Below are 25,584 nucleotides of genomic sequence, written 5' to 3' on the forward strand. Positions count from 1 at the left end.
AATGAGAGCAGTTTTGAACCAGCCTATCTGGCACCAACAACAAAGTATCTAAATGATTTTATGCATTGGGCTGCCACACAATTGGACAAATGCAGGGTAGTGAATGTATATGCAGCGTATCCTATTATTGAAATGGCATTTTAATAGGTTTCAATTTTATTATTTGATATTATTTAATATGATTTGATATGAAAGATGATTTTTTTATTAAATATTGCTTAAAACTGACATAATGCTTATCATTTATTAATTATTGTACTGTTATTAAAAGACATCCAGTGCACATGGGTCCTACCTTCTTGTCAAAAGCTTATTATGTCTTTCATGGGGAGAATATATAGTACCTGTGTCCACAGCCTGCCAGCCCACGGTGAAGGGTGTTCTGGCCTGGATGACATAGCCAGTGATGGGGCTGCCATTGTCTCTGCCTTGGCTCCATGAGAGCTGTGCTGTGCTATCTGTAATCTCTTCCACCATCACACTGTCAGGGGGACCGGGTGGACCTGACAAACACAACAGCTGAGTGAGGAGGAGGCTGGATCACCTTCTATAAATGCTCCAATCAATCGAATGTTATGTGGTAGCAAAGCTGATCCTTGCCTAGAGCCTATACAAACAACTGGGGGTGAAGAATGCATGAGGGAAGAATTTTCATTCCTGCGAATGTAAATTTGGGTCTGTGTGGGAGGCTTGTGTATGAAATGCTTGTTTTTTTTTCTATGTATATTTTCAGATAATGGCCATGTCCACCTTAGACTGCTGTATTTTATGCCATATCTAGTTCTAGTCATGTCCTAGTCATTCTGGGACGGGTCATACCACTCAGCAGATGTGTAAATGAGACCATTAAGGACATAATCTATGAAAAATAGTTCTATTTTTGAACTCCTGGGAAAACATTTACTGTACAATGCGTAGTGGGCAGGTGTACCAATATGATGTACTGTAAAATGGCATCGGAGATGTACACAATATACTGTATAGTTTTTTCAACAGCTGATTATATCAGATTCAAAGTGTCAGAAAAATTGTCAGCATGTTCAGTAACAATTTACCTCACCTCTGAAAATCCTACAATCCACCAGACACATTCCTGGCACTTAGAATAATATACATTTTCTCTTATTTTGTTTATTTGCTAAATTATACACATTATTTGCTGCAAAAAATGTTTCAAAAAGCAACTGCTTAATAAAATCTCATCCTTTAAGAAGCTTAGCATGATGTTTATACTGTATAGGGCCAGAGGTAGCTCAGTGGTTAAGGCATTGGACTACAGTTCGGAAGATCCCAGGTTCAAACCCCACAACCACCAAGTTGCCACTGTTGAGCCCTTGAGCAAGGCCCTTAACCCTCAACTGCTCAGATGTGTAATGAGATGTAAAATGTAAGTCGCTCTGGATAAGAGCGTCTGCCAAATGTCTAAATGCAAATGTAATGGCTACATGACCCCTACATAAGCATTCCATGACAACTGACATAAACTCATACAAACATGCTGTATTTAAAGTATTGTTTAAACAGCAATCTGGCAGCATTTTGTAATGTAATGTTGACATAAAGCCTAGGTCATATGAAAAAAAAAACATTGTTGTGTGCATGATTACTTGATGCTTATCCGTATCACCTGAAAGTTAAAAAGAAAACCTGATAAATAAATTTACATAGTGAACATTTTGCCAATGATGATAATTATACTATGATGATACACTTCGGATGAGATTTGGAACGTTTGTTTAAAAAGTCCCTCCGCAGTGGCTGTGTGAAAAATTTTACTTCAATAAAACTCATTATTATTCTCACTCCACTAGGAGTTTAATGGTTAACATTTTATCCAAAAATACACAGCCAGCATTAAGCAAAGAACTCCTTGAATACGTACTACAGGCCGGTGGTGCCAAACAAGAGCTAGTCAACACTATGTCTACTCTACATGGCTGCTGTGGAGAAACGTTCTGAATGCACTGTGTTTTCTTTGGCCCTATCCTAAATAAAGCATGATTCTGTTTTCAATATGTTGGTTACTCAAACCCTACAACACTAAGTGTTTCATGCATGTCATATAGTTTCATGTATTTCAAATTCTGTCATAACAGGAGTCCTTCTATATCACAATGTTATTTATCTACTGGTGGTTTTGGGCACAGTAGGTGTTATATATATAATCTCAGTAATAAAATGAATTGTATGTGAAATTTTCCATTTACCTTGTAATTAACAGGCACTATATATAATTTTTAAAGATGTTTCATGACAATTAAAAATATGTCATAAATGTCACATTAAATAAAGCTTGACAAGTAAATGATAGTTTATGTCAAAAGATATAATGACATTATGGTGTTATAGTGCTTTACTTTTCACATACCTCCTTATAAATATTTTTCATAACAAATATACCTTAAATTAACGTGACTAACATTTTGCCTATTTCTGTGCATGACAAAGTTCAGCTAAGACTTCTATGAAGCCTCAAGGTTCACACTCCACTAAATTAATCTGCCTACATAACCTACTTCTGGGTGACAAACCTCATGGTTGGTAAAAGAAATTATAACAACCAAGACCTATTAAAATATATTTATATGCACCGCAATTTTGATTTAACACAGACAGAAAAAACCCTGAACTATCCTTTTAAGTACTATGATAGCTGCCTGACACAATAACATTTTCGATAGGTAAAATAAAGCAGTCCTCTCTGTAACCTAACACTATTACAGACTTATGATATAATAATGACAAATGGTGACATTTAGAGGTACATGCATGCGGGGAAATATTATAACAAAATGAATTATAAGTAATCTATTGGACTTATTTGTTGCTCAAGTAGAAACAAACTGAAAAAATTAAAATAAAAAACAAATTAAGGATGAACATATTTAAAAAAAACATATAAGTAACACATTTTCAATAAAAAGTATTTACATTATTTTTTTATTAATTCAACTAAAAAAATCTCTAATTAAATTCATAGTAAATTGAGCTTACTGGATCTCTTTCTCTCCCTCTCACTTTCTCTCTCTCTCTCTCTCACACACACACACACACACTATGATTCCGCAATGTAACTTTTGTTTGCCATGGATGATTAAAATTATTTTTTTTTGTAAGGGTTGGCAAAAATTTTTAACTATTCTATGTCAGTAGAGTTTAAATTAAATGTATATTATATTTCTTCTGGCTCCTAAATAAACACTGTTTAAATTTCTTTTTTTTATTCATAAACAACTACATATAATGCTTTTAAGTTATATTGTTTGCCAGTTATAGCTTTCATATGTTTCATGTAATCTTTAACAGTTAAATGTCTAAATCTTTACAGCGTCATTTAGATGCTAAATTAGATTTTAAACAGCTTTTGTAATAATGATTCAAGAAGCGAAGAAAGTGCTTGTAACAGCTGGATTCATTACCTTCCACAATCAGGACTGCATCCACAGACAAGCTCTCCACATCTGTATCAATAATACAGACATACTTCCCAGCATGGTTGAGCTGAATATTTCGAATCATGAGGTCCCCAGCAAACTTCTGTGTTCAATAAATCATAATATAACAGAAGAAAATCATGAAATTCCATTGTTAAAGTGAAAACAAATCAATCCCTCCCACTCTTTAGAAAGACACCACTGTTCATCTGATGTCTTGGCATGGTTTCTTGTGTATTAGACAACAAATCAAAGGCATTTTTTCAAAGGAATTGCTTCAAATTGTTTCGTAGAGTGCATTCTTAACCACTGTCTAGCACAGAGCATTATGGGTAAATATGTATTTATTATTAGGGCCAATTTTTTTCTAAGGAATTTCATGTGGCAGTTTTTCAATTTCACAGAGACATGGTCAGAAACAAACAGGTGAATATGAGAAAGAAAATAAATAAGGCAGCATTTTTTTTGGCACCCGCTAACAATTTGTTAACATTGTGGGTGTCAGTGAGTCAGGTTTTGACTTCAGCACAGAAAGAATAATAGGTAATATTAGAATTGAAAGTAGCTATGTCTGCTGTGATGTCCACCCTCCCTCTTGTGTTTAAATAAAAAGTAATATTACCAATGACATGAATGATCGGCCCAACATCAATCATGCCTGAAGTGGACAGATGCAGGCAAGTATATATGGTGTTTTTTTTATACTTTTTTATTTAATTAAAACTAGAGGATGAATGTTAAAAACTGGCAAAGGGCAATACAATAGATAAGACTAAATCAATAAATGTGGAGCAGGCAGAGGTCAAAACATCATCACATCATGCAGAAAACATAGCCTTAGACCCACTTAACCAGTGGTAAAGCTGGTATTAATGGAAATTAAGAGAAGTCGTGTGATTGCACAGAGGTAAGGGTATTTTGGTGACTTTGACTGGAAATGTGTGCTTAAATGGTGGTCAGGAGTAAAGGTTTTTGGGCTGAGTAGTCTGGAGTTGACTGATTATTAGAGGCAAGCTGGCACTATTGTAACACATGCTTGTTTTATCTAAACAGAAATTATGTGGGTATTAATTAATTTATTCATTTATTTAAAACACTTCTGACATATATTTTTTTCATTTACATATTCTTTTCATTATTCATGTTATGTTATTTGTTAGCAAACCTTTTGGTTTGTGCAAGCAACTTCTGTTTGCAAAACTGCAAAAAATCATGTGTTGTAACACACCTGTTACAACTGTTCAGCATCTTGTTTTAGAGGCTCTCAGTCTATTAATAGCAGTAACATGTGGTATCACTGAGACAGAAAAGACGCATACAGTATCATTCACCTACTTAAAAATGCATCACAATCAATGCAGACCCTATAAATACTATTGGTTTTAGTGAAAATGTACATCATACAGGGAAACTTGCATGTTCAAAAAGAAAATCAAACACAATTGTGGTGTTATGCATAAATTATTTCTTTGATAGAAATAAGCATTGTCCTGACGTTCTGTCCTGCGAGTAACAGAGCTGAATATAATACATAAATATAATTGTAGTCTCTATCTGTGTTATATGTTACTTTGGAAATGCCCAGAGTGTGAAAAGAAATTGTCTTTTTAAAAATATTGTTTATAATGCTAATATCTTGAACTGACCTTTTTATTGTCACTTTTTTACACATTATAAATTATTATAGGCTATGTTATACAGTTATATTGGTGTAAATCAAAAGAGGTGTGAAATATTGGTGGGACGGTCGTAATTTGCAGTCAATAATGGCTTGATTTTCTGTGCATTGCAAGCGATCGATTATGAAAAACTTAATTCTTCAAAATTCCTAAAGCATGCAATGTTGCATGTTTTTTTTTTTCTGTGGAGCCAGGCAACTGCTTTTTAAATGTCTGAGGAACAGATGTTGGCATATACTGTAATCCTAATAATTGTGATTTTCAATGAGTGTGAGAATCATTGTACTAAGTGGTTAAGTGGTTACACCGATTATTTATTGATTATCAATTGTTTTACGCAAACTGACGGTTGATTATGGAATGGGTATCAACCCATCACTAGCATGGGACATAGTGGGCATTTTTCTGAGACAGAACAAACTGCACAGTGACTACAGCCTTCAGGTAATATTTCCTATCCAGTTTTGTGAGACGTAGGAGACTAAAACAAACATGCTCTGGCTAATTGGCAAGACACTAATTATTCCATAATTATATAAGCAGGGGGGTGGGGGGGGGGGGGTGAGGCAGCAAGACAAACATAACAAGGACTCACATTGTTCCAAATAAACATGAACATGCACACCATAGGGAATAAATAGCTCATGCAAAATGGGTATCTATAACCATCTTTTATCAGAGATTGATGTCACACCAGCATGACATATGAAACAGGGCTCTGGATTTCACAATGCAGAAAATTCTAAATCGACTCTGCTGTGCACTAGTACAGAATAATTTAATCTGACCGTATTGAATGCTTGGCTGTGGCTGTTTCGTGCTCTGTGACTACATCAGCTACAAAACAGCAATTCTGACGAGGTCAGCCATGCGCAAAAGTAGCAATTAAATGAAATATAAAAGAGAGTAAAAACAACCATATACAGCTTGTTTGCATTTTATAACATAGGCAGTATTGTTTCTATGTCTGATCATGTAAGAAAAACAAAAGAAAGAAAGAAAGAAAGAAAGAAAGAAAGAAAGAAAGAAAGAAAAAGAAAGAAGAGAAGAGATAAATAAAAATCATTTAAGTAAATTTAAAGCAAAAATTTACTAAAAGAAAAAAAAAAAAAAAAACTTGTATATACCTGCATCTGTACCTATACCTGAAAAAAAAAGTAAAAAGCTAATTTGGGATACCAACACAATTCGCAGAAATTTTCTTCTGCTTTTGGAAAGTCACCCTGTCATGTGTGCATGTGCATGTCTGCTGCCGTTAATGGGTATCCCCTCTGTGATGAACTCCAGTCCCTGCCAAAAAAATCCCTCTGTCTCAAAAGGATGCCAGGCAGCTGGCAATAGGGAGTGACAGGTTAAACGTTTTAGCATTGTTGGTCGGACAGGGAGTGGGCACAATTTAACTGGGTAATGTATGTAGCCAAGGCAACTGAGATGAGAAGTGATAATCTTAAAAATCCGAGGAAGGCCTAGTCATAAACTTGCATCTCATTACAAGCAATGTCAGAGTAAATCACTTACTTAATGTGACTTACTCTGCTCACATCTCATCGTGTGAACAAGAAATATATATAAAACATAAAATCACAAAATCAATCCCACTGAATGCTGTTTTATTTTGCCTTTTTAATCAATTTGCACAAAATAGTTTAAATAAAATAAAAATGCTTGTGTCTTATCAAGCAGTTGAAGGCAGGATTTCAAATCATCATGCCTTTGTTTCATGCCAGCAAACTCATTATAAAATTATTTCAGGGCTCAGGCTACATAAATAGGTATGCAAATTCAATTACAGCAAGAACTGATGATAAGGAATGTGCTCCCTTGAGGGGCAAAAATTAGATGTTAGGCGCAGGAGAAAGTTGGAAATAAGCATTGATATGGCCCCTTTCCTTTTTTAAAAATTGTAGTGCAATGACTGTTCTCAATCACTTTAGTTAATTTATAGCCAATGTAGGTCATTAATTAAGTGACCCAGAACAAGTAAAGTAAAACCTGAAAGTAAAGTACAAGCTAAAACCTAAAAGTTAATACTAATAATACATAATTGCAAATAGGTTATAGTAGACATGATAGAAATGACTCATAAATTAATTATTATTCACTGCCCATGCAGCATAATTGAGTAAAATATTACATCAGAGTTGTCCAATCCTATCCAGAAAGAACAGGAATGCATGCAGATTTACATTCCAACTAAGTAGAACACACACCTCATAGTCTACTAAAAGTGTAAAATAACTAATTAAAAAGTAGAACTAGGAGTCACTAGTAGGAGTCACTAGTTGTGACTCCTGCTTGATTAAAAAGAAAACCTGCACCCATGCTACCACTTGCTCAAACGATTGGACACTAATAAATTTAGCTTCGTAAAAGTTTAAGGGTAATTAATTTCTATGTGCATTATATAATATGATATTTCAGGAATTTCAAACAAAGCAATGCATTTGGCCAAACTGGTTCTCATGATACTGGGCAGAATAACATACTACTATCTGCCAGGAAACAGTGTTGGTTTTTACTCACTCCGCCAACTCTCTCAAAGTGCTCTGAGTCGTGCTCGAAGTCGATAAGCTGGCCATTAAAGGCCCAGGAGAAGCTCACGTCCAGAGCTGGATCCACAGTTACCTGGCAGGGTAACACGATGCTCTCGCCCACCATAATCTCCATGCTGCTGGGTCCTTGTGTGATCCTGCTTGGCTCTGCATTGCACAACACAGCCATCTGATCAGCTTCATGCAACTCATCCCACTAACATGCTATCTTATATGCTATCCTATTTAAAAGTTATTTACATATAAGTATATACACTGGATCAGAGTGACCATGTAGAGAGTAATTTGTAAATAATAAATACAAAATTAAACACGTGTTGTTTTCAGAAAGTTTTAGACTTTTAGAAACACTTCAAAAGGTGCATTGCTCACAAACATCCGCAGTCTTGATTTAAGAATTTCAGAGATCATAGTGCAACTGGACCTATATGAACAGTGTATTCAACACTGGGAATTTTGCTGTGTAGGATCTCCAACCTTTAATAAATACTACAATTGTGGTCCCTTAAATTTGATTGCATAACCTTTTCCAGGGTGAACATTTCTGTTGTTCTATAAATAAGGCAAATGACCTTAAGACTTTGGAAATGTAAAAACCCAACCTGAGCTCAGGATTGAAACTGGGAGCTTTCATGGAGTAAACCTGCCTACTTCACTACCCTAATTACAACACCCTGCACACTCTCTACTTAACAAAAAAAAGTGGTAACCCATACACCATATTTCTGTTTTATTGCACGAAAAAGTGCCTTGTAAAAAGTTTTAAGACATTTTTCTCTTTCACTCTATGGTGACTGGATTGCACTGATTGGGTGTTTCGAGTGTTTGGAATGCAGCGGACTGTGGAAGACTTGGACTGTGGAAGGTCATGCTAATTAAATTACAGTAAATTAAAGATGGCCAGCTTTTGGAGTATTATCCAAAATAAATGCAAAATAATGGGTGCCAGTTGGCTCCCAGTTTTGACAATTTAGTTTAAAAAGAAAACCACTAATTAACCACATATTCAACTTCAGGCATTAAATAAATGTAAAACGAAATACTTGATTCCCTCATGCAGTTTAATAATTAAATAACAGATAAGAGGTTAATAAGCACACCAATCAAGATGACATTAACAGGGCAATTGTATTACTATTATGGGGTGCATATAGGAAAGAAACAGTAAAGGATTAAAACATAAATGAACCTCTCTACGAATATGAGTGTCCTGTGACTGTATGAAAAGTTTAAACAAAAATAAAATTCATACCTTTAGGAGTCTTTTAGTCATAATTATTATATATATATATATATATATATATATATATATATATATATATATATATATAATTATAATATTATTATATATATATATATATAATTATAATATAATATATATATATATTTTTTTTTATTCAAACAAGAAAGACAAACCACTTACGAATAGACAACTTGCATCAGTATAAAATCAGTACATAATCACCAAAAAATGTTTTAGCACAGTAATATTATTACTAATACTATGTCATAAAATATACATTTACATTTATGGCATTTGCAAGTGTGCGTCTTCTCAGGGACATTAGGCCTATGTAAACAGGCATATCTAAATAGATGTACATCATTCTGGTTAGGTCTTTGGTGTATTCAAAGTCTGTCCATTGAATGTTGGGCACAAAGTAAGCATACACTCTGACAGGGCTTACACGTATGCATACCTAAAGGACATTTTTTTTTGTAGCCAGTCCATCTACCCGCATGTCAGTCTACCTCACTGCTGGATTCTGTCACTTTATTAAGAAAACTGTATCTGTATGTTACTAAAACCTCTACCTAAGTGAGTCTATTTAGTACTTATTTATTACTTTCCGTGGTCAATTTATTCTCAAAAACATCTCAACTCATTGTGCGGTAGGTGATTAGGCAAATAAATGAATAAATAAAAATAAAATCTTGGGTCACTGTATGCTTCCTTTTTTAAGCAAATGGCTACATGTTATTAGAACAAAATGGTGTAAAGCTCTTTGGAAAAACAAAGCAAAACAAAACAAAAACAGGACAGTGACACAAGTAGATTAACAAAGGTAGATAATTCTGCCAAAATGTAATAAGGTATATATGCATTATTACATAGTCTGTAGGCAGGCACATGTGAATGGAAGCAGTTTCTTTTCATTATCTGAAATATCAGTAATATAAAGCCATCCCTTATCGTGAGCTTTCATACATTTACTGCTAGCAAGGAGACTTTTTATTAAGTGGATTATAATGGAAAGCAGACAGCCTTACCTCCCTCTGAACATGCCACTTGAAAAGCAAGTAAGGGCCCATGCATAAATAATGAATAATGAGTAACTGTCACCAGAAGATTAACAAAGTCAACACCAAAAAAAAAAACTTTGATACTTTAAATCACAAACTTAAATACTTGGGAACTTTGTGTGAAAAGCATGACATTTGGGAGGGACTCACCCGTGATCAGCAGGCGGCCTGCCGTACTTGCACTGCCAAACTGGTTTCTGGCAATGCATGTGTAAATGCCCCCGTCTTGCTTAGTCACATTGGCAATCTTTAGTGTTCCGTTGGGGAAGACAGAGAATCTGAAAAAGATGACAATGGTTGGCCAGTGAATACACATTCATACTTTATACGCATTACTCCAATTAGCTTTCTGCATATTCTTCCTAACCTGTTTCTTCTCTTTATTAGTTGAAAATGTGTATAAAAGTAACATAGATAGACAAGGCCTTGTTAAAGACTTGTGTGGATAAAAATAAGGTAAAAATTACTTTCTCTAACTTCATGTGAAGTCAACCAGTCACATCTTTTTGATCTGCTTCTGATACTACAGCACTGTACAGCATGAGAAAGCAAAAAAAGAAGAATAGGAACTCACAGGAACTCACAAAATCAGATATCAGGGAGAGCTAATATGTAGTCTCTTCCAGCCAGAGAACATGAATAGTTTTGCTCCTTTGACCTTTGGCCACACACAGCTGTGAATGTTTGGGATTCGAACTGACAATCTACAGATCATAGGGTGACGTGTTTCTGATGCCATTTGTAGGTCTTTCTTTTATCATTTGTAATTTACCTTTCATTTTTCTGGATCATCTCATTCCCTCTTTTCCACAAGCTGATGGCTTTGGGTGAAGCCTGTGGTCTGCAATCCAAAATCACCTCTGTGCCAGCACGAACTTTCAGCACGCTCCTCAAGGAGCTCTTGGAAAAACTGGGTGGTGACGCTGCACAGGAAAGAGAGAATTCGGACAGCAGAAAACTTTTAATGCCTCGTTGGGAGAAAAACAGTGAAGCGCAGCAGCATAATTCCCTGCAGCCTCTGCAGTAAAAACAGGCTCCTGCCTTTTAGGAATTGAGATATTTAAAATAAATTAAACCCATTGCCTTAGAGAAGCTTGTTCCGCATCTTTTTGTACTTGAGCTATGACCTAGCCGTCTTGGATCAGTCATCATAACATGCTATGTTGGATTCAGTTGCATAGGAAAAAGCACTGATCGATATTTCATGATCTATGCGCACAAACTCTAGAAAGAAAAGACTACAGCACAAAGCTAGTCAAAGAGTCCAAATCAATATAAGGGAAAATGTGATGTTGGAAAAAAGCACCCTTATGAATAGCATCACTGATGACTATAGTGTCAGTTTGTGGAATGATCCTATGATTTGCGTTAAGGTGAAACATTGGGATTTTTAACACAGAAACAAGAACTTTAGAAAGCCACACTTTGATTTCTATCTTGGTTTCACCATCAGCATGTTACCCAGTTACAAGGTTAGTCTGGATAAAAGCACTATTCAGATTTTTTTCAGAAAAACATTATAACCTTGAACAATAATGAGAATATTGCTGATCACAGTGATATCACTAAAATACTGGATGTTGCACAACTGCATGTGTTGCATGTTTTCGTTAGCATGACCAAGTGAGCTTGATTTATCAGCCTATAACAATAATCATAATAATAATAATTGGTAATGGTAACCAATGACACATGTACTTCATATGGATTGTAATTTAGCTAATGGCACAGACTGTAAAAAGTACAGAGTTAAAAAATTTTAAAGTGAGATTCAAGCTAATTTTCTTCAGCAGAGTAAAACGTACCTAATACCACTAATTCAGCACTGGCATAAATGACGCCATGCTTGTTCTCTGCCACACACTGATACATGCCACCATCAGACAGAGTCAGTGAGGAGATGGTAAGAGCGCCATTCTCTATGAGCACCCGGCCCTGTGGGAAACACACACACACACACACACACACACACACAAAAATAAATAAATAAATAAATTGTACATGTACGTTTTAAACATTTCCGTTACTGAAGAACAGTAATTGTAAGAATAGAGTTAATCATTACTAAAGTACCAAATTAGGGCTAATATTTGAAAATCACTGTGCAAAAAGCTGTTATTTTTTTCTTAATGTAGGCTTCAGGAATAGTTTCAGACTTCCTAAAGGACTTGCTTGGCTCTGATTTTGGCAGGTTTCGGTACTCATTTTCAGCCCAGTACCTGTACCTGATCAGTTTCAGATGATTTTTTTTTTGTTAAGCCACACAGTGACCCATTATCTATTCAACCATAATAAACATCTAACTTAAGGCATGAACCCAGGAAGAAACAAGTACACATGGTGACAGACTGGATATTAGGATACTGGATGCTGAGTGGTTAGAACAGATGAAAGGAAAAATGAGGTTGCTGCGGAGGCTATTACTGTAAATTGAAAAAAAATGTAGCTTTAATTATTTTCAGCAAGTCACAGTAAAACATTTGTTCTCACTTGTTTATTTTGACAACATAACTTAAATGAAATTTAATATGAAAAAAGAAGTGTACAGTACCTCATACAAAAAGTATACCGAGATTTCTCCTATTTATTGTCAAAACATGTTCACACTAATATTGGATGCTAGTCTTGGGAGTAACTGCTGCTGACTCCAAAAGAAGCAGCAGTATTACCCATCACTAGAGAATATAAGAGGGAGAGACAGAGAGAGAGAGATGCTCTCCAATTATAGTTCCACTCTAATTTTGTAAAGATATTTGGGCTGTAGTCTACAGATGAGAAGGGGATAGAGACATGTTGGAATTAAGATAGATTAGAGGCCTGGGGACAAAAATGCTGACCCTCAGCTTTGGAGGACAGAAAAGCACCGTTGACAATAGCTGTGGCACACTTATAAGCAATTCATCTTACTGTGAGCGATCGGTCAGACACGTGAAAGGGGTTGGTCGAAAGTGTATCGAGCTACAGGAGAGGCTAATGGCATGGCTGAGCTTTAAGTCCATTAGGCATTCTTAAAACCAGAGGTCAGCACAATAAAAGCATGAAAGAGAGAGAAAGGCAGAGAGTGAGAGAGGATAAATAGAGAGGTTATTTCGACTCCAAATACAGACCACATTCATTGTGGGTATTGTTGTTTTGTTCCTTCCTTTACGCCATGATAAATCTCATGTGACGGGACCAAAAAAACTACATAAAAAAATCAAAAAGAAGAAGAAACATTGTACAGTGCATGAGGGCCACTGAAGTTTGAATAGATTTAATATATCATGCACCACTAATGAATGATGTGTTGTTTGTGGTGTGTTGTGAAAATATAGAAAAAACATATGGTAAAGTGGTTCTTTTATATATCATACAGTACACATTTCAGTTTAACCACATAAGCAAATGAACAAAACAGAATAATGTTTGTAGGACAGTGGATAATATTATCCATTCAATCCCTATTTAATGAGTTGCTATTTAAACATAGTTTTGCAGAGTCTAGTCTTTTGGTTCCAACACAGGAGGACCCCCTGCCCTGCACAATTTATTGTTTTTTTTTTTTGCTCCCAGTACACCTGCTTTAACTAATCATCTGATTAACAGCTGTCTCTGAATTGATGTACTATAGGGATTTAAAGCAAGGAGAACACTAAAATATGCTGGGCAGTTGGTCCTCCAGGACCAGGATTGGGAACCATGGCTCAAACCATGTCTGCAAGGGTTTCCACTGGCTTCTTCTGTTTCTTTTCTGACCTCCCAAAACATATTACTATGTGGCTCCACTACTATAAATAGCTCCAAGGTTTGAATGAGTGTGTAAATGTATGTGCATGATTTACATACATCATCCAGGATATATTCGCTCTTTATGGCTAGTTTTCCGGGGATAGGCTTTGGGTCCATAAATAAATGAACGAAGTGAAGTGTGCAATAATGAAGTCCATAAAGATAAATGCATAAGTTTTTAAAAAAGCAGGCAAGATAAACAGAACGGTCATCGAAGAGGAGATTCCCTTAGTAGCTATTTCCCATTATGTTTCTTTTAGTTTTTTTATCCTATTTTGTCCTTGTTTTCTCACAGCAGTCATTTCTTTTTACCATAGAACCTTCTCAACCAGCTATTTTTGTTGACCTTCAAAAGGTTAAGAATTAGGCTCACATTTTGATTTTTCCCAGAAGTTTTACTGTACCTCAGATATAAGTGTTTCTCCATTCTTCAGCCAGTTGTATGATGGTTTGGGCTTCCCATTGGCTTTGCACTCCCAAAATAAGTTCTCCTCAATCGACAAGGCTGTGGCTGTTATGATCTGCAGCCAATGAGGCTTTGCTATAAAGAGAAAAAAGCAGTTAAAAACTAATGACTCTTTGCAAGAATGTCAATCTAATTATGCCAGTAAACACCGTTAAGGTTAAAAAAAAAAAAGAAAAGAAAAAAAGAAAAAAACACACATAAAATACTATTTTGCATTTTGTGTGCAAAAACTTGTTAACTTGAGGATACACAAGTTGAATTCCCATGCCTTATTTTCTTACACTGGAGATTAGTTATAAGTTTTAACCATGCGTGAAACATATAAATTCAGTTCCAAATATGCATTCCCAATTATAAGCCTTTTATTCCCTGTCACTATTTTCAATGAAATCCCCAAAACTATAAAGATAAGTCCCATGCTTTAATATAAGAAAAACATTATCTGCATAAATGTCTCTTCATAAGAAAACAAGGACTTCCCCTAGGTGGTCTCTTTTCTCTAGGTGGAGTTTTCACCTCCGAATGGATATTATCCTGCAGTGTGGGATTGGAGTCGAAATAAAAAAATCCAACAATGACTGTTCATTTCATAGAAGTATAATGGCTATGAATTGGGCTATTGAAATGAAACGCCCCCTCTCTCCAGACAGAATGACAATTCTATCAGACCAAAGGCACGCTCTGTCCTTTCAGCACACAAATAAATCCTCTGACCTCGTTCCACAGCCTTATTATCCGAGTGCCTGGCAGACACCCTGCGGGGCCTGTGTACTGACTGCGAGTTCAATTAATGCTGGGGTATAATTGCATTTCAAAAATAATCTCCTATTTTGAAGTATTTCAATAAGACCCAAAATTCCCTCATGATTTCCTGTTATAAGCACAGCGCAACTTTTGAAGGAGTAGACAAAATATATGTCAGAACTGCACTATTTGTTGGTGTATGGTTTGTAATTAGATTGATACTGGTTATTAGTCGGTATAAGGTATGCAATTAGACTAATATATGTAATTAGATGTTATTCAGAATTGGAAAAGATGCCGTGGCTTTTTACTGTGTATTTCCGTAGGTTGTAGTTTTTTCTTGTTGCTAAAGCTAAGTCTAAAGATTGAGAAGGACATGTCACTGAAGTCCTAATTTATGACAGCATCATCACCACTGCTTCATCATATGTGTCATGCAACATCATAGCCCCTCATGAGTACAAGAGTCATTTGACAGACTTGTCATGACATGACCTTGCTCTAAGTAATAACACAGATGACAGTGTGAGGGTAACACTCATCACATTCAGATCTATGCATCGTAATGAAAGCGGAAGCTTGTCATAACATGCCTTTATGCACGAGTAGGGAAGAAGATACAAAAAGCCAAAAGACTATTTTTTGCCAACACTTTTTTTTTTTGTCTTAGGGCTTTACAAAACTTTGACCAAAATACCAAATTACTTTAGATCTCATCAAAGTGGAGAAGTGCAATCTGGATTAAATGAAGCACCACAGTTCTCAAACAACATACAGTAAGCAGACCTGATTTTCTTCACACAGAAGATGGCAAATGTATTAACATTACAAAAAAAACTTTCATGCAAGATACAACAATTACAACAAGCTCCTTTACCATGAAAAGAAAGGCGGCCTTTTGCTGCATTCTTTCCCCGACTGTTCTCTGCCACACACTCGTATGTCCCCGTGTCCTCCTGCTGGAATCTGGGGATCTCCAGAACAGCATTGGAGTTACTCAATTTGACTTTACTTGGAAATGGTACATCATTGGTTCTTCTCCAACTGATTTTTGGAACTGGGCTGTGAGAAAGAGAGAGAAAGAAAAAAACTTCAGAGTTCAAGCAGGAACCTGGTGGTACAGTATGTCTTAAATGGTTCACATGTTTAGATTGGGGCTGCTTTTGGAGACCATGTTTTGAACATTTCTGCTTAACAGTTGTGACTGATATTGCTATTTGTTTTCTAAAAGGCTGTAATCCCCTCGTCTGTAAAAAAAAAAAAAAAAGGGCTGTTCCCCCCCCCCCAAATGATGAACACTTTTCCTCACAGAGGATGCATCAGACTTGTTTTCCACAAAATTTAAAAGCTAAATCTTTTGTGTTAGCACTCTGTGAAAAGCAGCCATTAAAATAAGATGCATGCTACTAAATAAAATGAAATAAATAAATGAATGAATAAATAAATAATCAGTCCTCATTGCAGACAGCCAATCACATTAAGAAAGTCTCTAAAGGAATGATCTTGAATTTCAAAGGACTTGCAAAAGTGTATCAAAAAGATTTAAAAGTACATGTTATCGAGACGTGGATGTGATCCCCCGATTAACATTACTGCTTGATAAAACACACATGCACACACAACTCACTTCCCCAGGGCAAAGCACTCTAGTTTCACAGACGATCCTTTCGCGGCAGGCACAGTGTCTGGGAAATGAACTTCTATTTTGGGTTCGTATTCTCCCATTGCACCTGTGATGGGCAAACAACACAAATACATACCTGCTGTGTAGTTCATCAATGATTTACGGCATATGCTCTTTATATTCATGTATACAGGCAAAATCACGACAAGGGGACAATAACAAAGAAAGTGCTAGTATAGTGTGTGTTTGGAAAAAAAAAACAGCCAAGATGTCTAAGAAAGATTTAGAGAATTCACTCAGTAAACTAGCACCCATCTCAGATGGAAATGTGGCCTCTGTGTGTCATTGTCAGTACTACATGTTAGCCTCCCTAAAAGGCAACAGTTCAGTCTTCAAAGACCTGACATTTAGAAGAAAAACCATCCCAAGCAACCTTTTAAAAAAGCGACCTTTCTTGAAAAGGCATCTTCCTTTAAATCTCAGATTGTATCCCATTCAAAGCCAGCCATCAAGGATTGTCTGGTATGTAGACAGATCTTACCATCATTTCTCAGCACCAGAGGAGTGGGTGAACTGAGCACTTTATCCTTGGTGATGCTGTTGTTAATGACACATGTGTAGTTGCCCACATCAGATGGTTCAACTTTTGCAATGTAAAGGTTTCCAGTCTCCTGGGACACAAAGCGCCTGCTGTCTTGCTGGACAAAGTTCGGGTACTCGTTGAAGACCCAGGCGAACGTAAGTTCTGGGGAAAAGAATAAAAATCATAAGGTCTTCAACCTACTTTGTTCTAAAATGTTTTGTACGTATAACAAAGTTTTCCATTTATATTTTCACTATAGATAGTCATACATATCGAGTGTTTAAAATGCTTTTTTTAGCTGCATGATTTACCAGATTTTAAAAGCTTATAACAATGATATACAGTACATCAATAAACTCTGATATACAATGATCAGCCATGACACCACTGACAAGTGAACTGAACATTGGGGGAACCAAACTTCCAAGAGGCCACCCCAGTGGCACAAGTGGTACACAAAAGCTAGTTGGTTTTAATGTTCATTTTTAAATATTATATCTGATCAATGGTAATACTATATTGCATTATAAGGCTGAAGAATTTGTGTATAAATCAAAATTTAAAGCCGTACTGGAAAACAGGTGCATTTTACCCCCAACATTTCTCTGAGCAGCTCTGTGGTGATTCTTGGAGCTGGTTAGTCATTTTATTACATCTCTTGTCAGAGCAGGAAGACTGGGTTCAGGTTAGATGATGGGGTCATGCTATTATAGACAGAGTTTCCACCTCTCTTCAAATATCGTTGAAGTCTATAGTACTGTAGTTGAGCGTCAAAATCAAATAACTCTAAAATCACTATAAAACTTGGACAGTATATAATAATTGCAGAGAAGTGAGCTGAATATTAAACCAATGACACCTTAAGGCAATTGTTATCCTTTAGCTGGAGATGCTCACACAGTACCCACACTTCTACTTTTGCCTTGGGCAGGCAAGGCTCAGTAAACAGACCAGCTCTTCAAAAGGGACAGGACAAAGGGAGCGAAACAAACTAGATTAAAAGTGCCTCACTGCCATTCTCAGGACACTGGCTTTGGTTCGCTTGGCCTTGTTCATGCCTGGCTGACTCACCTTCTTCCATCCTCTGAAAAAAAGGCAGAGGTGGAAAGGATAGAGAGATCTGTCATGGTATATGTGTGTCTGTGTCATCCACAGGAAGAGCAAGAAGAGGAAAGATGAAAATCAAATTTAAAAGATGGAAACTGAGTTCTTTTGATGACAGACATGAGTAGCAGATGCATCAAGGTGTAGTTTACCTGTCAGTAACCCTGAAATGTGGCCTGAAAAGGATTTATCTGATTACTGACCGAGTGAATGAGCATACAAAAGAGGTGTGATATATTAAAATATTTAAATTGAGAAAATCAGTAATAATATACAGTATATAAGCATTTTGACTATTAAACAAAAATAGTTGTTGTTAAGTCTATTTTGAAACCAAGAAATCCTCAACTGCAAAAATGTTCATGGAATGAATGGTAAATTCTGCAACATTATGATAATTTCCAAGATAGGTGAAACATGCAGATAACGTTTGTGTGATATTATAACATAACAGTTTTATTTTATATTTAGAATAAATATGTTTATTAACAGACTGTTAGGAAAGGTTCATGCAAGGAATGTAACTCAAATTATAGAATGACACAAATACATACGTATGCAAGAAGAGACTTGCTTGAAATAACCAGTAGGGACTTTATTTTAACTATGCAAAAAAAAAAAAAAAACATGCTGAAAATGTAAAAACAAACAAAAAATGATTTGGTTTCGTGTGAAGACATTAAAAAGATGTGTGATCAAAACTGATGAGCACAAGTGCGTTCATAATTAATATGAAATGAGTTTTTTTTTTACATGTTTTATATCAGTTTTGAATGGCATAAAAAATACAACTGACTGAAATAACTTATACAGCGGTTTCTCGGCATATGAATTTAAGCTGTTCCGGAGGTGAATTCTTAAGGCCACACACAAAAGAAACTGCGAACTCACTTCGCTTACCAGATCGGCTACCTAAAGTACGCACAACCGGATGCACACGCAGCCGGAAGGATGTGAAACCGGCTCGGTCGTTGTATGCTTAAAATCGCATGCTGGGGCAAATTTCTTGCAAAAACCGCTAGGCAGAGCATTCATATGATAAGGTACCACTGAAAATTTTGTTTTTTTTTGTCATCAAATTCTGTGTGAATATTTTAGTGGGAGCACGATAAACACAAAGGTTATCATTTATAGGTTAACAGTGTAATTTGGAATGAAAGTAGTCCAAATATCAAAAATAAGGATATCACAGACACTGAAAGATTAAAAAGAAATCAGTTAATCAGTGAGAAATATAGACAGAATTATATGGACGTTTAAATGCCATCCACAGGCACAAAACTGGTTTTGTCTCCTTGTTTCAACGTATAAATGCTATACAGTGCACAAATAATGCTCTATTATGCAGCTTACATTTACTTTTAAAACATACTGTACATTTTTTTTAATTTTCAAATTCCAAAGCATGAAAAACACCAGAATGTAACTTTTTAATCACTTAAACTTAAATAAAGTACTCACTAATTATGTTCCATTCTATTACAAGCCCACACATGATGTTTAATAAGTTGGAAATTAGTTTTCTGTTTTTAATTGCTATATATACAGCGCATCTAAAAAAAAAAAAGAATATTGTCCATTTTTTAACAATTTAAATTCAACAAGTAAATCTTTAACATACTGTAGCTTATTATACATTAGTCAAAATATCACAAATCTTTTATGTTTTATGTTTAAATTCACTTGTAATTAATCTACTTATATAAATTTACAATATATAATTTTTACTTTTTAAATTAAAATAAAAAGTTTTTCACAATATTCTAATTTTGAGATGCACAGTAATTTTAATAGGCCAGAATTTAATTACAAATTTTTGCACATATGTGAATACTCCAAAAAAACAGACCCCTCTGAAACTAATCACACTGAGACCACCTCTGCAGCCTATTTCTTTGTTGAGCTACAAATTGACTACTTAAGGGCAATAGTAAGTTTGAGGTCAGAACTAGTAGGCTCAAGAGGTGGTACTGCCTGGATAGTTTTGAAGAAAATTGGGTCTAAACATCCAATGTGTCAGAAAATTCAAAATGTCACAATCTTGATACCATTTAGGGTACATTAATTAATGAGCAAAGATGCTTTAAGTGCTCTAGGAGAATTTAAGTTTTTTTTTGTTGTATTGACACGACTATAATGTAGAACACACCATGTATAACGGTTTATAAACATACAGAAATACATATAAATACATAAATAAAAACATGCACTAATATTTTTTAGAGCATCTGGATTGTAGACTTCCTAAAGATTCATGCTGAAATAGCTTTCTGCCAAGCTAACTAACACTCCTCGTAATGAATCATTCTTCATTTTTTGCTTGATTTAAATCTCTTTCTTTTCAATTATACTTAACTCTGCTGGTAAATAGAAATACACTCTCTGATTTGGAGCTTCAACCCAATCAGAATGTAATATATTCCTCAGCAGAACACATTCCCTCCTCCAAGCAAGCAATCGATAGGTTTGTCATGTATGAAATGCAATAGAGAATGTTTAATAGGATACACTGCCACTAGCTACATTCTTAGCCTGAAAAATGGAAATTTATATGCATGGTATAACAATTGAAAAGGAGAATTGCATGGTATAGAAATAACAAAAGTGATTTTAGGCAGTTAATTAATCTCTAGAGATGAATATAGTTATTAAAATTGTAGGGAAATTGATAATATTCAGAGGGTTCAGGGTTTCAAGTTTTCAAATCCTTCTAATTCAGTGGTCTCCCCCAATTTTCTTTATTTTCTACATTGTAAAACAATGCTAAAGGCCTCAAAAATATTCAATAATTTTCTTAGAACAGTTGATGTTAAGATGTGTCATTTACTGTACTGATGCTCTGTAAACCCTTCATAACATCTCTATTCTGATGTGCTGTAAATTAGGCCAATGTGAAAGAATGCTGTCAAGTGAGAATTTTTTAATTTTTTTTTAAAAAAAAGGAAACGTTTATACTGTAGTTGTGATTTTTTTTATCATTTAACAAAGAGGAAAGTAATATAAAACAAATTAAATCAGTATTTAGTGCGACCACCGTTTGTCTACAAAACAGCTTTAATTCTTTTTGGTACATTTGCACACAGTTTCAGAAAGAACTCAGCAGGTAGATTCTTCCAAACATCTTGGAGAACTAACCACAGAACATCTATTGATGTTGGCTGCCTCGAACCCTTAGGTCACATCATTTAATCCCAGACAGTCTCAATGATGTTGAGATCAGGGTTCTGTGGAGATCAAACCATCATTTGAAAGACTACTTGTTGTCCTTTACACTGAAGATAGCTTTTAATAATATTCATTGTATGTTTGAGGTTGTTGTCCTGCTGCAAAATACATTTGGGGTCAATCAAACATCTCCCTGGTGGTATTGTATGATGGATAAGTATCTGCATGTAGTCCTGAGAATTGAGGACAATTAACAACAGCCACTAACAGCCATTAACAGACCTTTGACATAGAACCTGCTATGAAAATAGTAACATTTTGACTGATCATTAGCACTTGCTGACATCTTTCTGCCCCACAGTTCCTCTTGTTCGCATGTTGATTGTATGGGCTTTGGATGCAATTCTTCCATAAAGACTGTTGGTGGCTATACCTGGGTTCTACAGTATTGGTTTCCAAACATTGTTTGCTTTACAGTTGGACATCTTCCAATGTAGAAGAAAAGTAAACATGATTTGTCTGTCATCTGCTGGATCAAGTTTCACTCCATATGAAATTGATGTTCATTGGCACCTGCTTGTTATAATTGGTTAATCATACACCTGACTTTGTGCAAGAATTGATGCTGGTTTGAAGTCAAAGACTGGTTACACAAAAAATTGATTCAATTTAGCATTTATGCATAGAAAAACTGTAAATATATTTTTAAAACTATACTTTACAGCATTTCCTCACAAATGTATAAAACTTTTGCACAGTACTTTAAATGACAGAAAGGTATTAGTAAAAGCAATGCATTTTAGCCTGCCACACATGGGATTAAGTAGGCAAAGACTTCAAGGTTGTTAACGCTTCTTCCCCAAAACTCATACCGATCAAGCATCCATGGAGTGCGCAGGACAAGCAAGCCCAATCCAGGGAGGCCACCACTCCACAACTCAGACACCACAGCAAATCCTAGAGGTCCTGTACAGCCATACCCTAAAGGTCTCAGGGAGTTTTTCCTTGCCACTGTTGCCCTCGGCTTGCTCACCAGGGACAAACTGACCATTTTGATTCATACAAATTCACATTTCATACAAACTTAAATAATTTTTTTGACTGTGTAAAGCTGCTTTGCGGCAATGAAAATTGCTAAAAGCGCTATACAAATAAAATTGAATTGAATTGAATTAAAGGTCCTGAGTACAAGCATTTGGCCAGCACTGACTTTCTTTGATGATTTGTACTGCATTGGAGTTTCTGTGGGATCAGATTGGATTAGCTGGCCTTTTGCCATCCATAAGCTTAGGGTGTCCATCACTCTGTCACCAGTTCAACTAACAGTGGTCATAATGTTATGACTGGTTTGTGTGTGTGTGTGTGTGTGTGTGTGTGTGTGTGTGTGTGTGTGTGTGTGTGTGTGTTTGTGTGTGTGTGTGTGTATATGTGTGTGCGCGCGCATGTGTGCGCATGTGCGCATCTGTGTGTACACAGTATAGATGCTAAAAAAGTCAATGTTGTCCATGATAGAAAGAAATCACAACACCCAGTGCATCACAGCCTGCCACTAGCCTACTGTATAGGCAGGCAAAGAGTTCAAGATGACATCTCTAAACTTTGCACATCCAGGGGTCTGGAGTCATAGCCCGAGGGGCCAGAAAGGGGTCAGGTGGCATAATATTGGCCATAATGTTTTGCCTTGTAATGTTAGCCTTATAATATTATCTTACAACCAAGAGTACCCTGCCAATATCCTGATGCTAGACATCACAGGTCACCTGCAGAGATCTTATGAAGCCATGCCCTAAGGGGAAAGAGCTGCCCAGGTAAATTAAAGGAAACTGACACAATCTTAGCCTTAATAATATTAGGTTTTAATGTTATGGCTGATCAGTATATAATGCAAAGTGATTACAAATTAACTGACGTCAAGCACCACATTCATTGACATGATTATACCACCGTAAGCTTCTGAAATGATTAAAACATTACCAGTCCATATCTGTATATTGTAGTACATCCTGGATTTCCTGTCCTCCAACTAAGCACATGATTAATCACAGACTAATTATCTCTACAAATCCTAATTGCTGTCCGATGAAACAAGTCCCATGTCTTCTAATTTCTGAAGTCTCATCTGTTCTCATAATTGCTGCAATCTCAAATTGAAATGAATGTTTCACACCGCTGATCTGTCATTTCCATTTAGGCTATTAAAACTCCTCTCTAATTACTGATGTCTGAATAACAGTCCCAGTTTTTAGGTTCCATCAGCTGGCCAAGAAGATGTTGAACATGTAAAGTAGAACAGAACAGCTGTGACTCAGACCTAAACTATGATAAAGTGCAGTTAATTCAAGATGCAAAATAACGGTTTTTCACTAGCTTTTGTCTCATTTTAAGCTGTGATTTAAATCTCTATCATTTATTTGGGTACTTCCACATCATTCATAACATTTCTTAATGTTTTCACTTCCCCAGTTTTCAAATAGGGCTTACAATGAGACAGTTTGCTTGTAATAGTGGATTATTAAGCAGCAGTCCAAATATCTATGGTATATAGTTAGCTTTCTGTAATATTAGTCAACAGGCAAAGTGTAAATATGTGAACAATCAGGCTTACCTCCAGAATGCAGTGGGGTTCCACATAACAGAACAACACCTTGGCCTTCTCTTACATTAACAGCACTTCTTGTCTGGGTTTTGAAGTTCTCTAGATCTATAAAATTATACAAAGATATAATGTTACATATATCATTAATTATAACATCAAACATATAGTATGGTACTGTTTTGTGTTTTGAATGAGATTTTTCAGTATAGTACAGTCAATATGTCCCATTTTTCGAATAAACTTTAACTACATGTTAATATACATTTGATCTTAGGATATCTGTTAATCTTTGCAGATATACAATAGCTCATGATGCTTATCTTTGCTGGTGTCTCACATTCCTAAAATAGCAAGCTGTTATAGCAAGAAGGCATGTTGTCCTATGTAAGTCACAATTCACAGTGATATTGAATAAAATCTTTAAGGTAAAAATTTAACAGCAGCTCCAACAAGTGTTTGGTGTAATTTAAATGCACAATAAGTGTTTCTACAAAAATAATGTTCTTATATATTATTTCTATAGCCTGTGATATTAGTGGTCAGTGTGGGCCAGGTGAATGAGTAAATGTTCATATGATAAATACATATCCAAAAGCTGATTGTTGTTCTGTGATGTCAAATACATTTCAGCATAGAGCAGGTTTGTCAACACACCACAGGCACTGGGGGATTAGCTCCACAGGAAGAATGTGACTCAGGAAGGAATACAACAGAGTGCTGCTGGAGTGAGCAAATGCAAAGAACACAAGGGTCAGCTGCCATTGGTAGTGACACATCAGAGCTATTATCAAGCGAGCCCTTTAAAATTAAAAACATCATCCCTAGCGTCAATGTGTTTCTGCACCAGTCATGCGCATCAAATTAACACAAGGAGAAAAAAAAAATAACACTGCAGACAGCTGTTACCCACCTGGCCTGATAAAATCCTCATATGTGTTACAAGACTGAGAAGCTTGTAAGGATTCAAACAAACAGCTGGGCTTCAAGCTCAGCAAGCCAAACACACACACACAAAAAAAAATTATCAGTGTGACCGTTAAGACAAACTGCACAAGGGATGAGGTGGTGAAGAAAACAGGATTCTGTGGGGGTGGTGGATAGAGCTTCACCTAATGAGACACCGTGCTGAAAAGAAAGAGATGTCCTATACTGCAACAGAGGAGGAGGTAGAGAAAGAACTTGGTCAGCTTACAATAACAGTATGAAAGCTTCAGAGTCTAAGATACTGAGACCCTAAGGATGATTAATGAGCTCTTGGGTTAGAATGTGTATGGCTTGGCTCATAGATTTGAGAATAAGCCAGGCAGCTCTATAGCGCCTGTACAAGTCCAGGTGCTCTGTAATGAAGAACATTTATATCAGTCCAGACATGAAGGTCAAACAATTTAGCCCAGGAGCTGTAAGATGGGTCTGTGGGATGCTCTCTGTGTCTTGGATTTATTTTTATATAAATCTACGAGATTGAAGTTGAAACCCGCAAATTCAGCATTTTGATTCATGTAATTACCCAACCTTGTTAGCCACATAAGAAATAAAACTGTTTGCTAGGCACAAAACTGCTTAGG

General features: G+C 35.9%; 1 protein-coding gene across 1 annotated transcript in view; it reads right to left on the bottom strand.

The window, feature by feature from the left end:
• The window catches only part of cntn3b (contactin 3b), an 87,742-nt gene that overhangs the window by 20,156 nt on the left and 42,002 nt on the right, over positions 1 to 25,584 (bottom strand). Inside the window, exons 5-15 of the mRNA XM_053499234.1 lie at positions 24,029 to 24,124; positions 17,113 to 17,316; positions 16,575 to 16,677; positions 15,825 to 16,009; positions 14,142 to 14,278; positions 11,775 to 11,904; positions 10,742 to 10,892; positions 10,120 to 10,247; positions 7,637 to 7,812; positions 3,420 to 3,537; positions 345 to 503 (exon numbers count right to left, since the gene is read on the bottom strand). Coding sequence (XP_053355209.1) covers positions 345 to 503; positions 3,420 to 3,537; positions 7,637 to 7,812; positions 10,120 to 10,247; positions 10,742 to 10,892; positions 11,775 to 11,904; positions 14,142 to 14,278; positions 15,825 to 16,009; positions 16,575 to 16,677; positions 17,113 to 17,316; positions 24,029 to 24,124 — 1,587 coding nt within the window. The remainder of the gene's footprint in view (positions 1 to 344; positions 504 to 3,419; positions 3,538 to 7,636; positions 7,813 to 10,119; positions 10,248 to 10,741; positions 10,893 to 11,774; positions 11,905 to 14,141; positions 14,279 to 15,824; positions 16,010 to 16,574; positions 16,678 to 17,112; positions 17,317 to 24,028; positions 24,125 to 25,584) is intronic.

Source organism: Clarias gariepinus, chromosome 6 (genome assembly GCF_024256425.1).
Source record: "Clarias gariepinus isolate MV-2021 ecotype Netherlands chromosome 6, CGAR_prim_01v2, whole genome shotgun sequence".
NCBI classification, from domain to species: Eukaryota; Metazoa; Chordata; class Actinopteri; order Siluriformes; family Clariidae; genus Clarias; species Clarias gariepinus.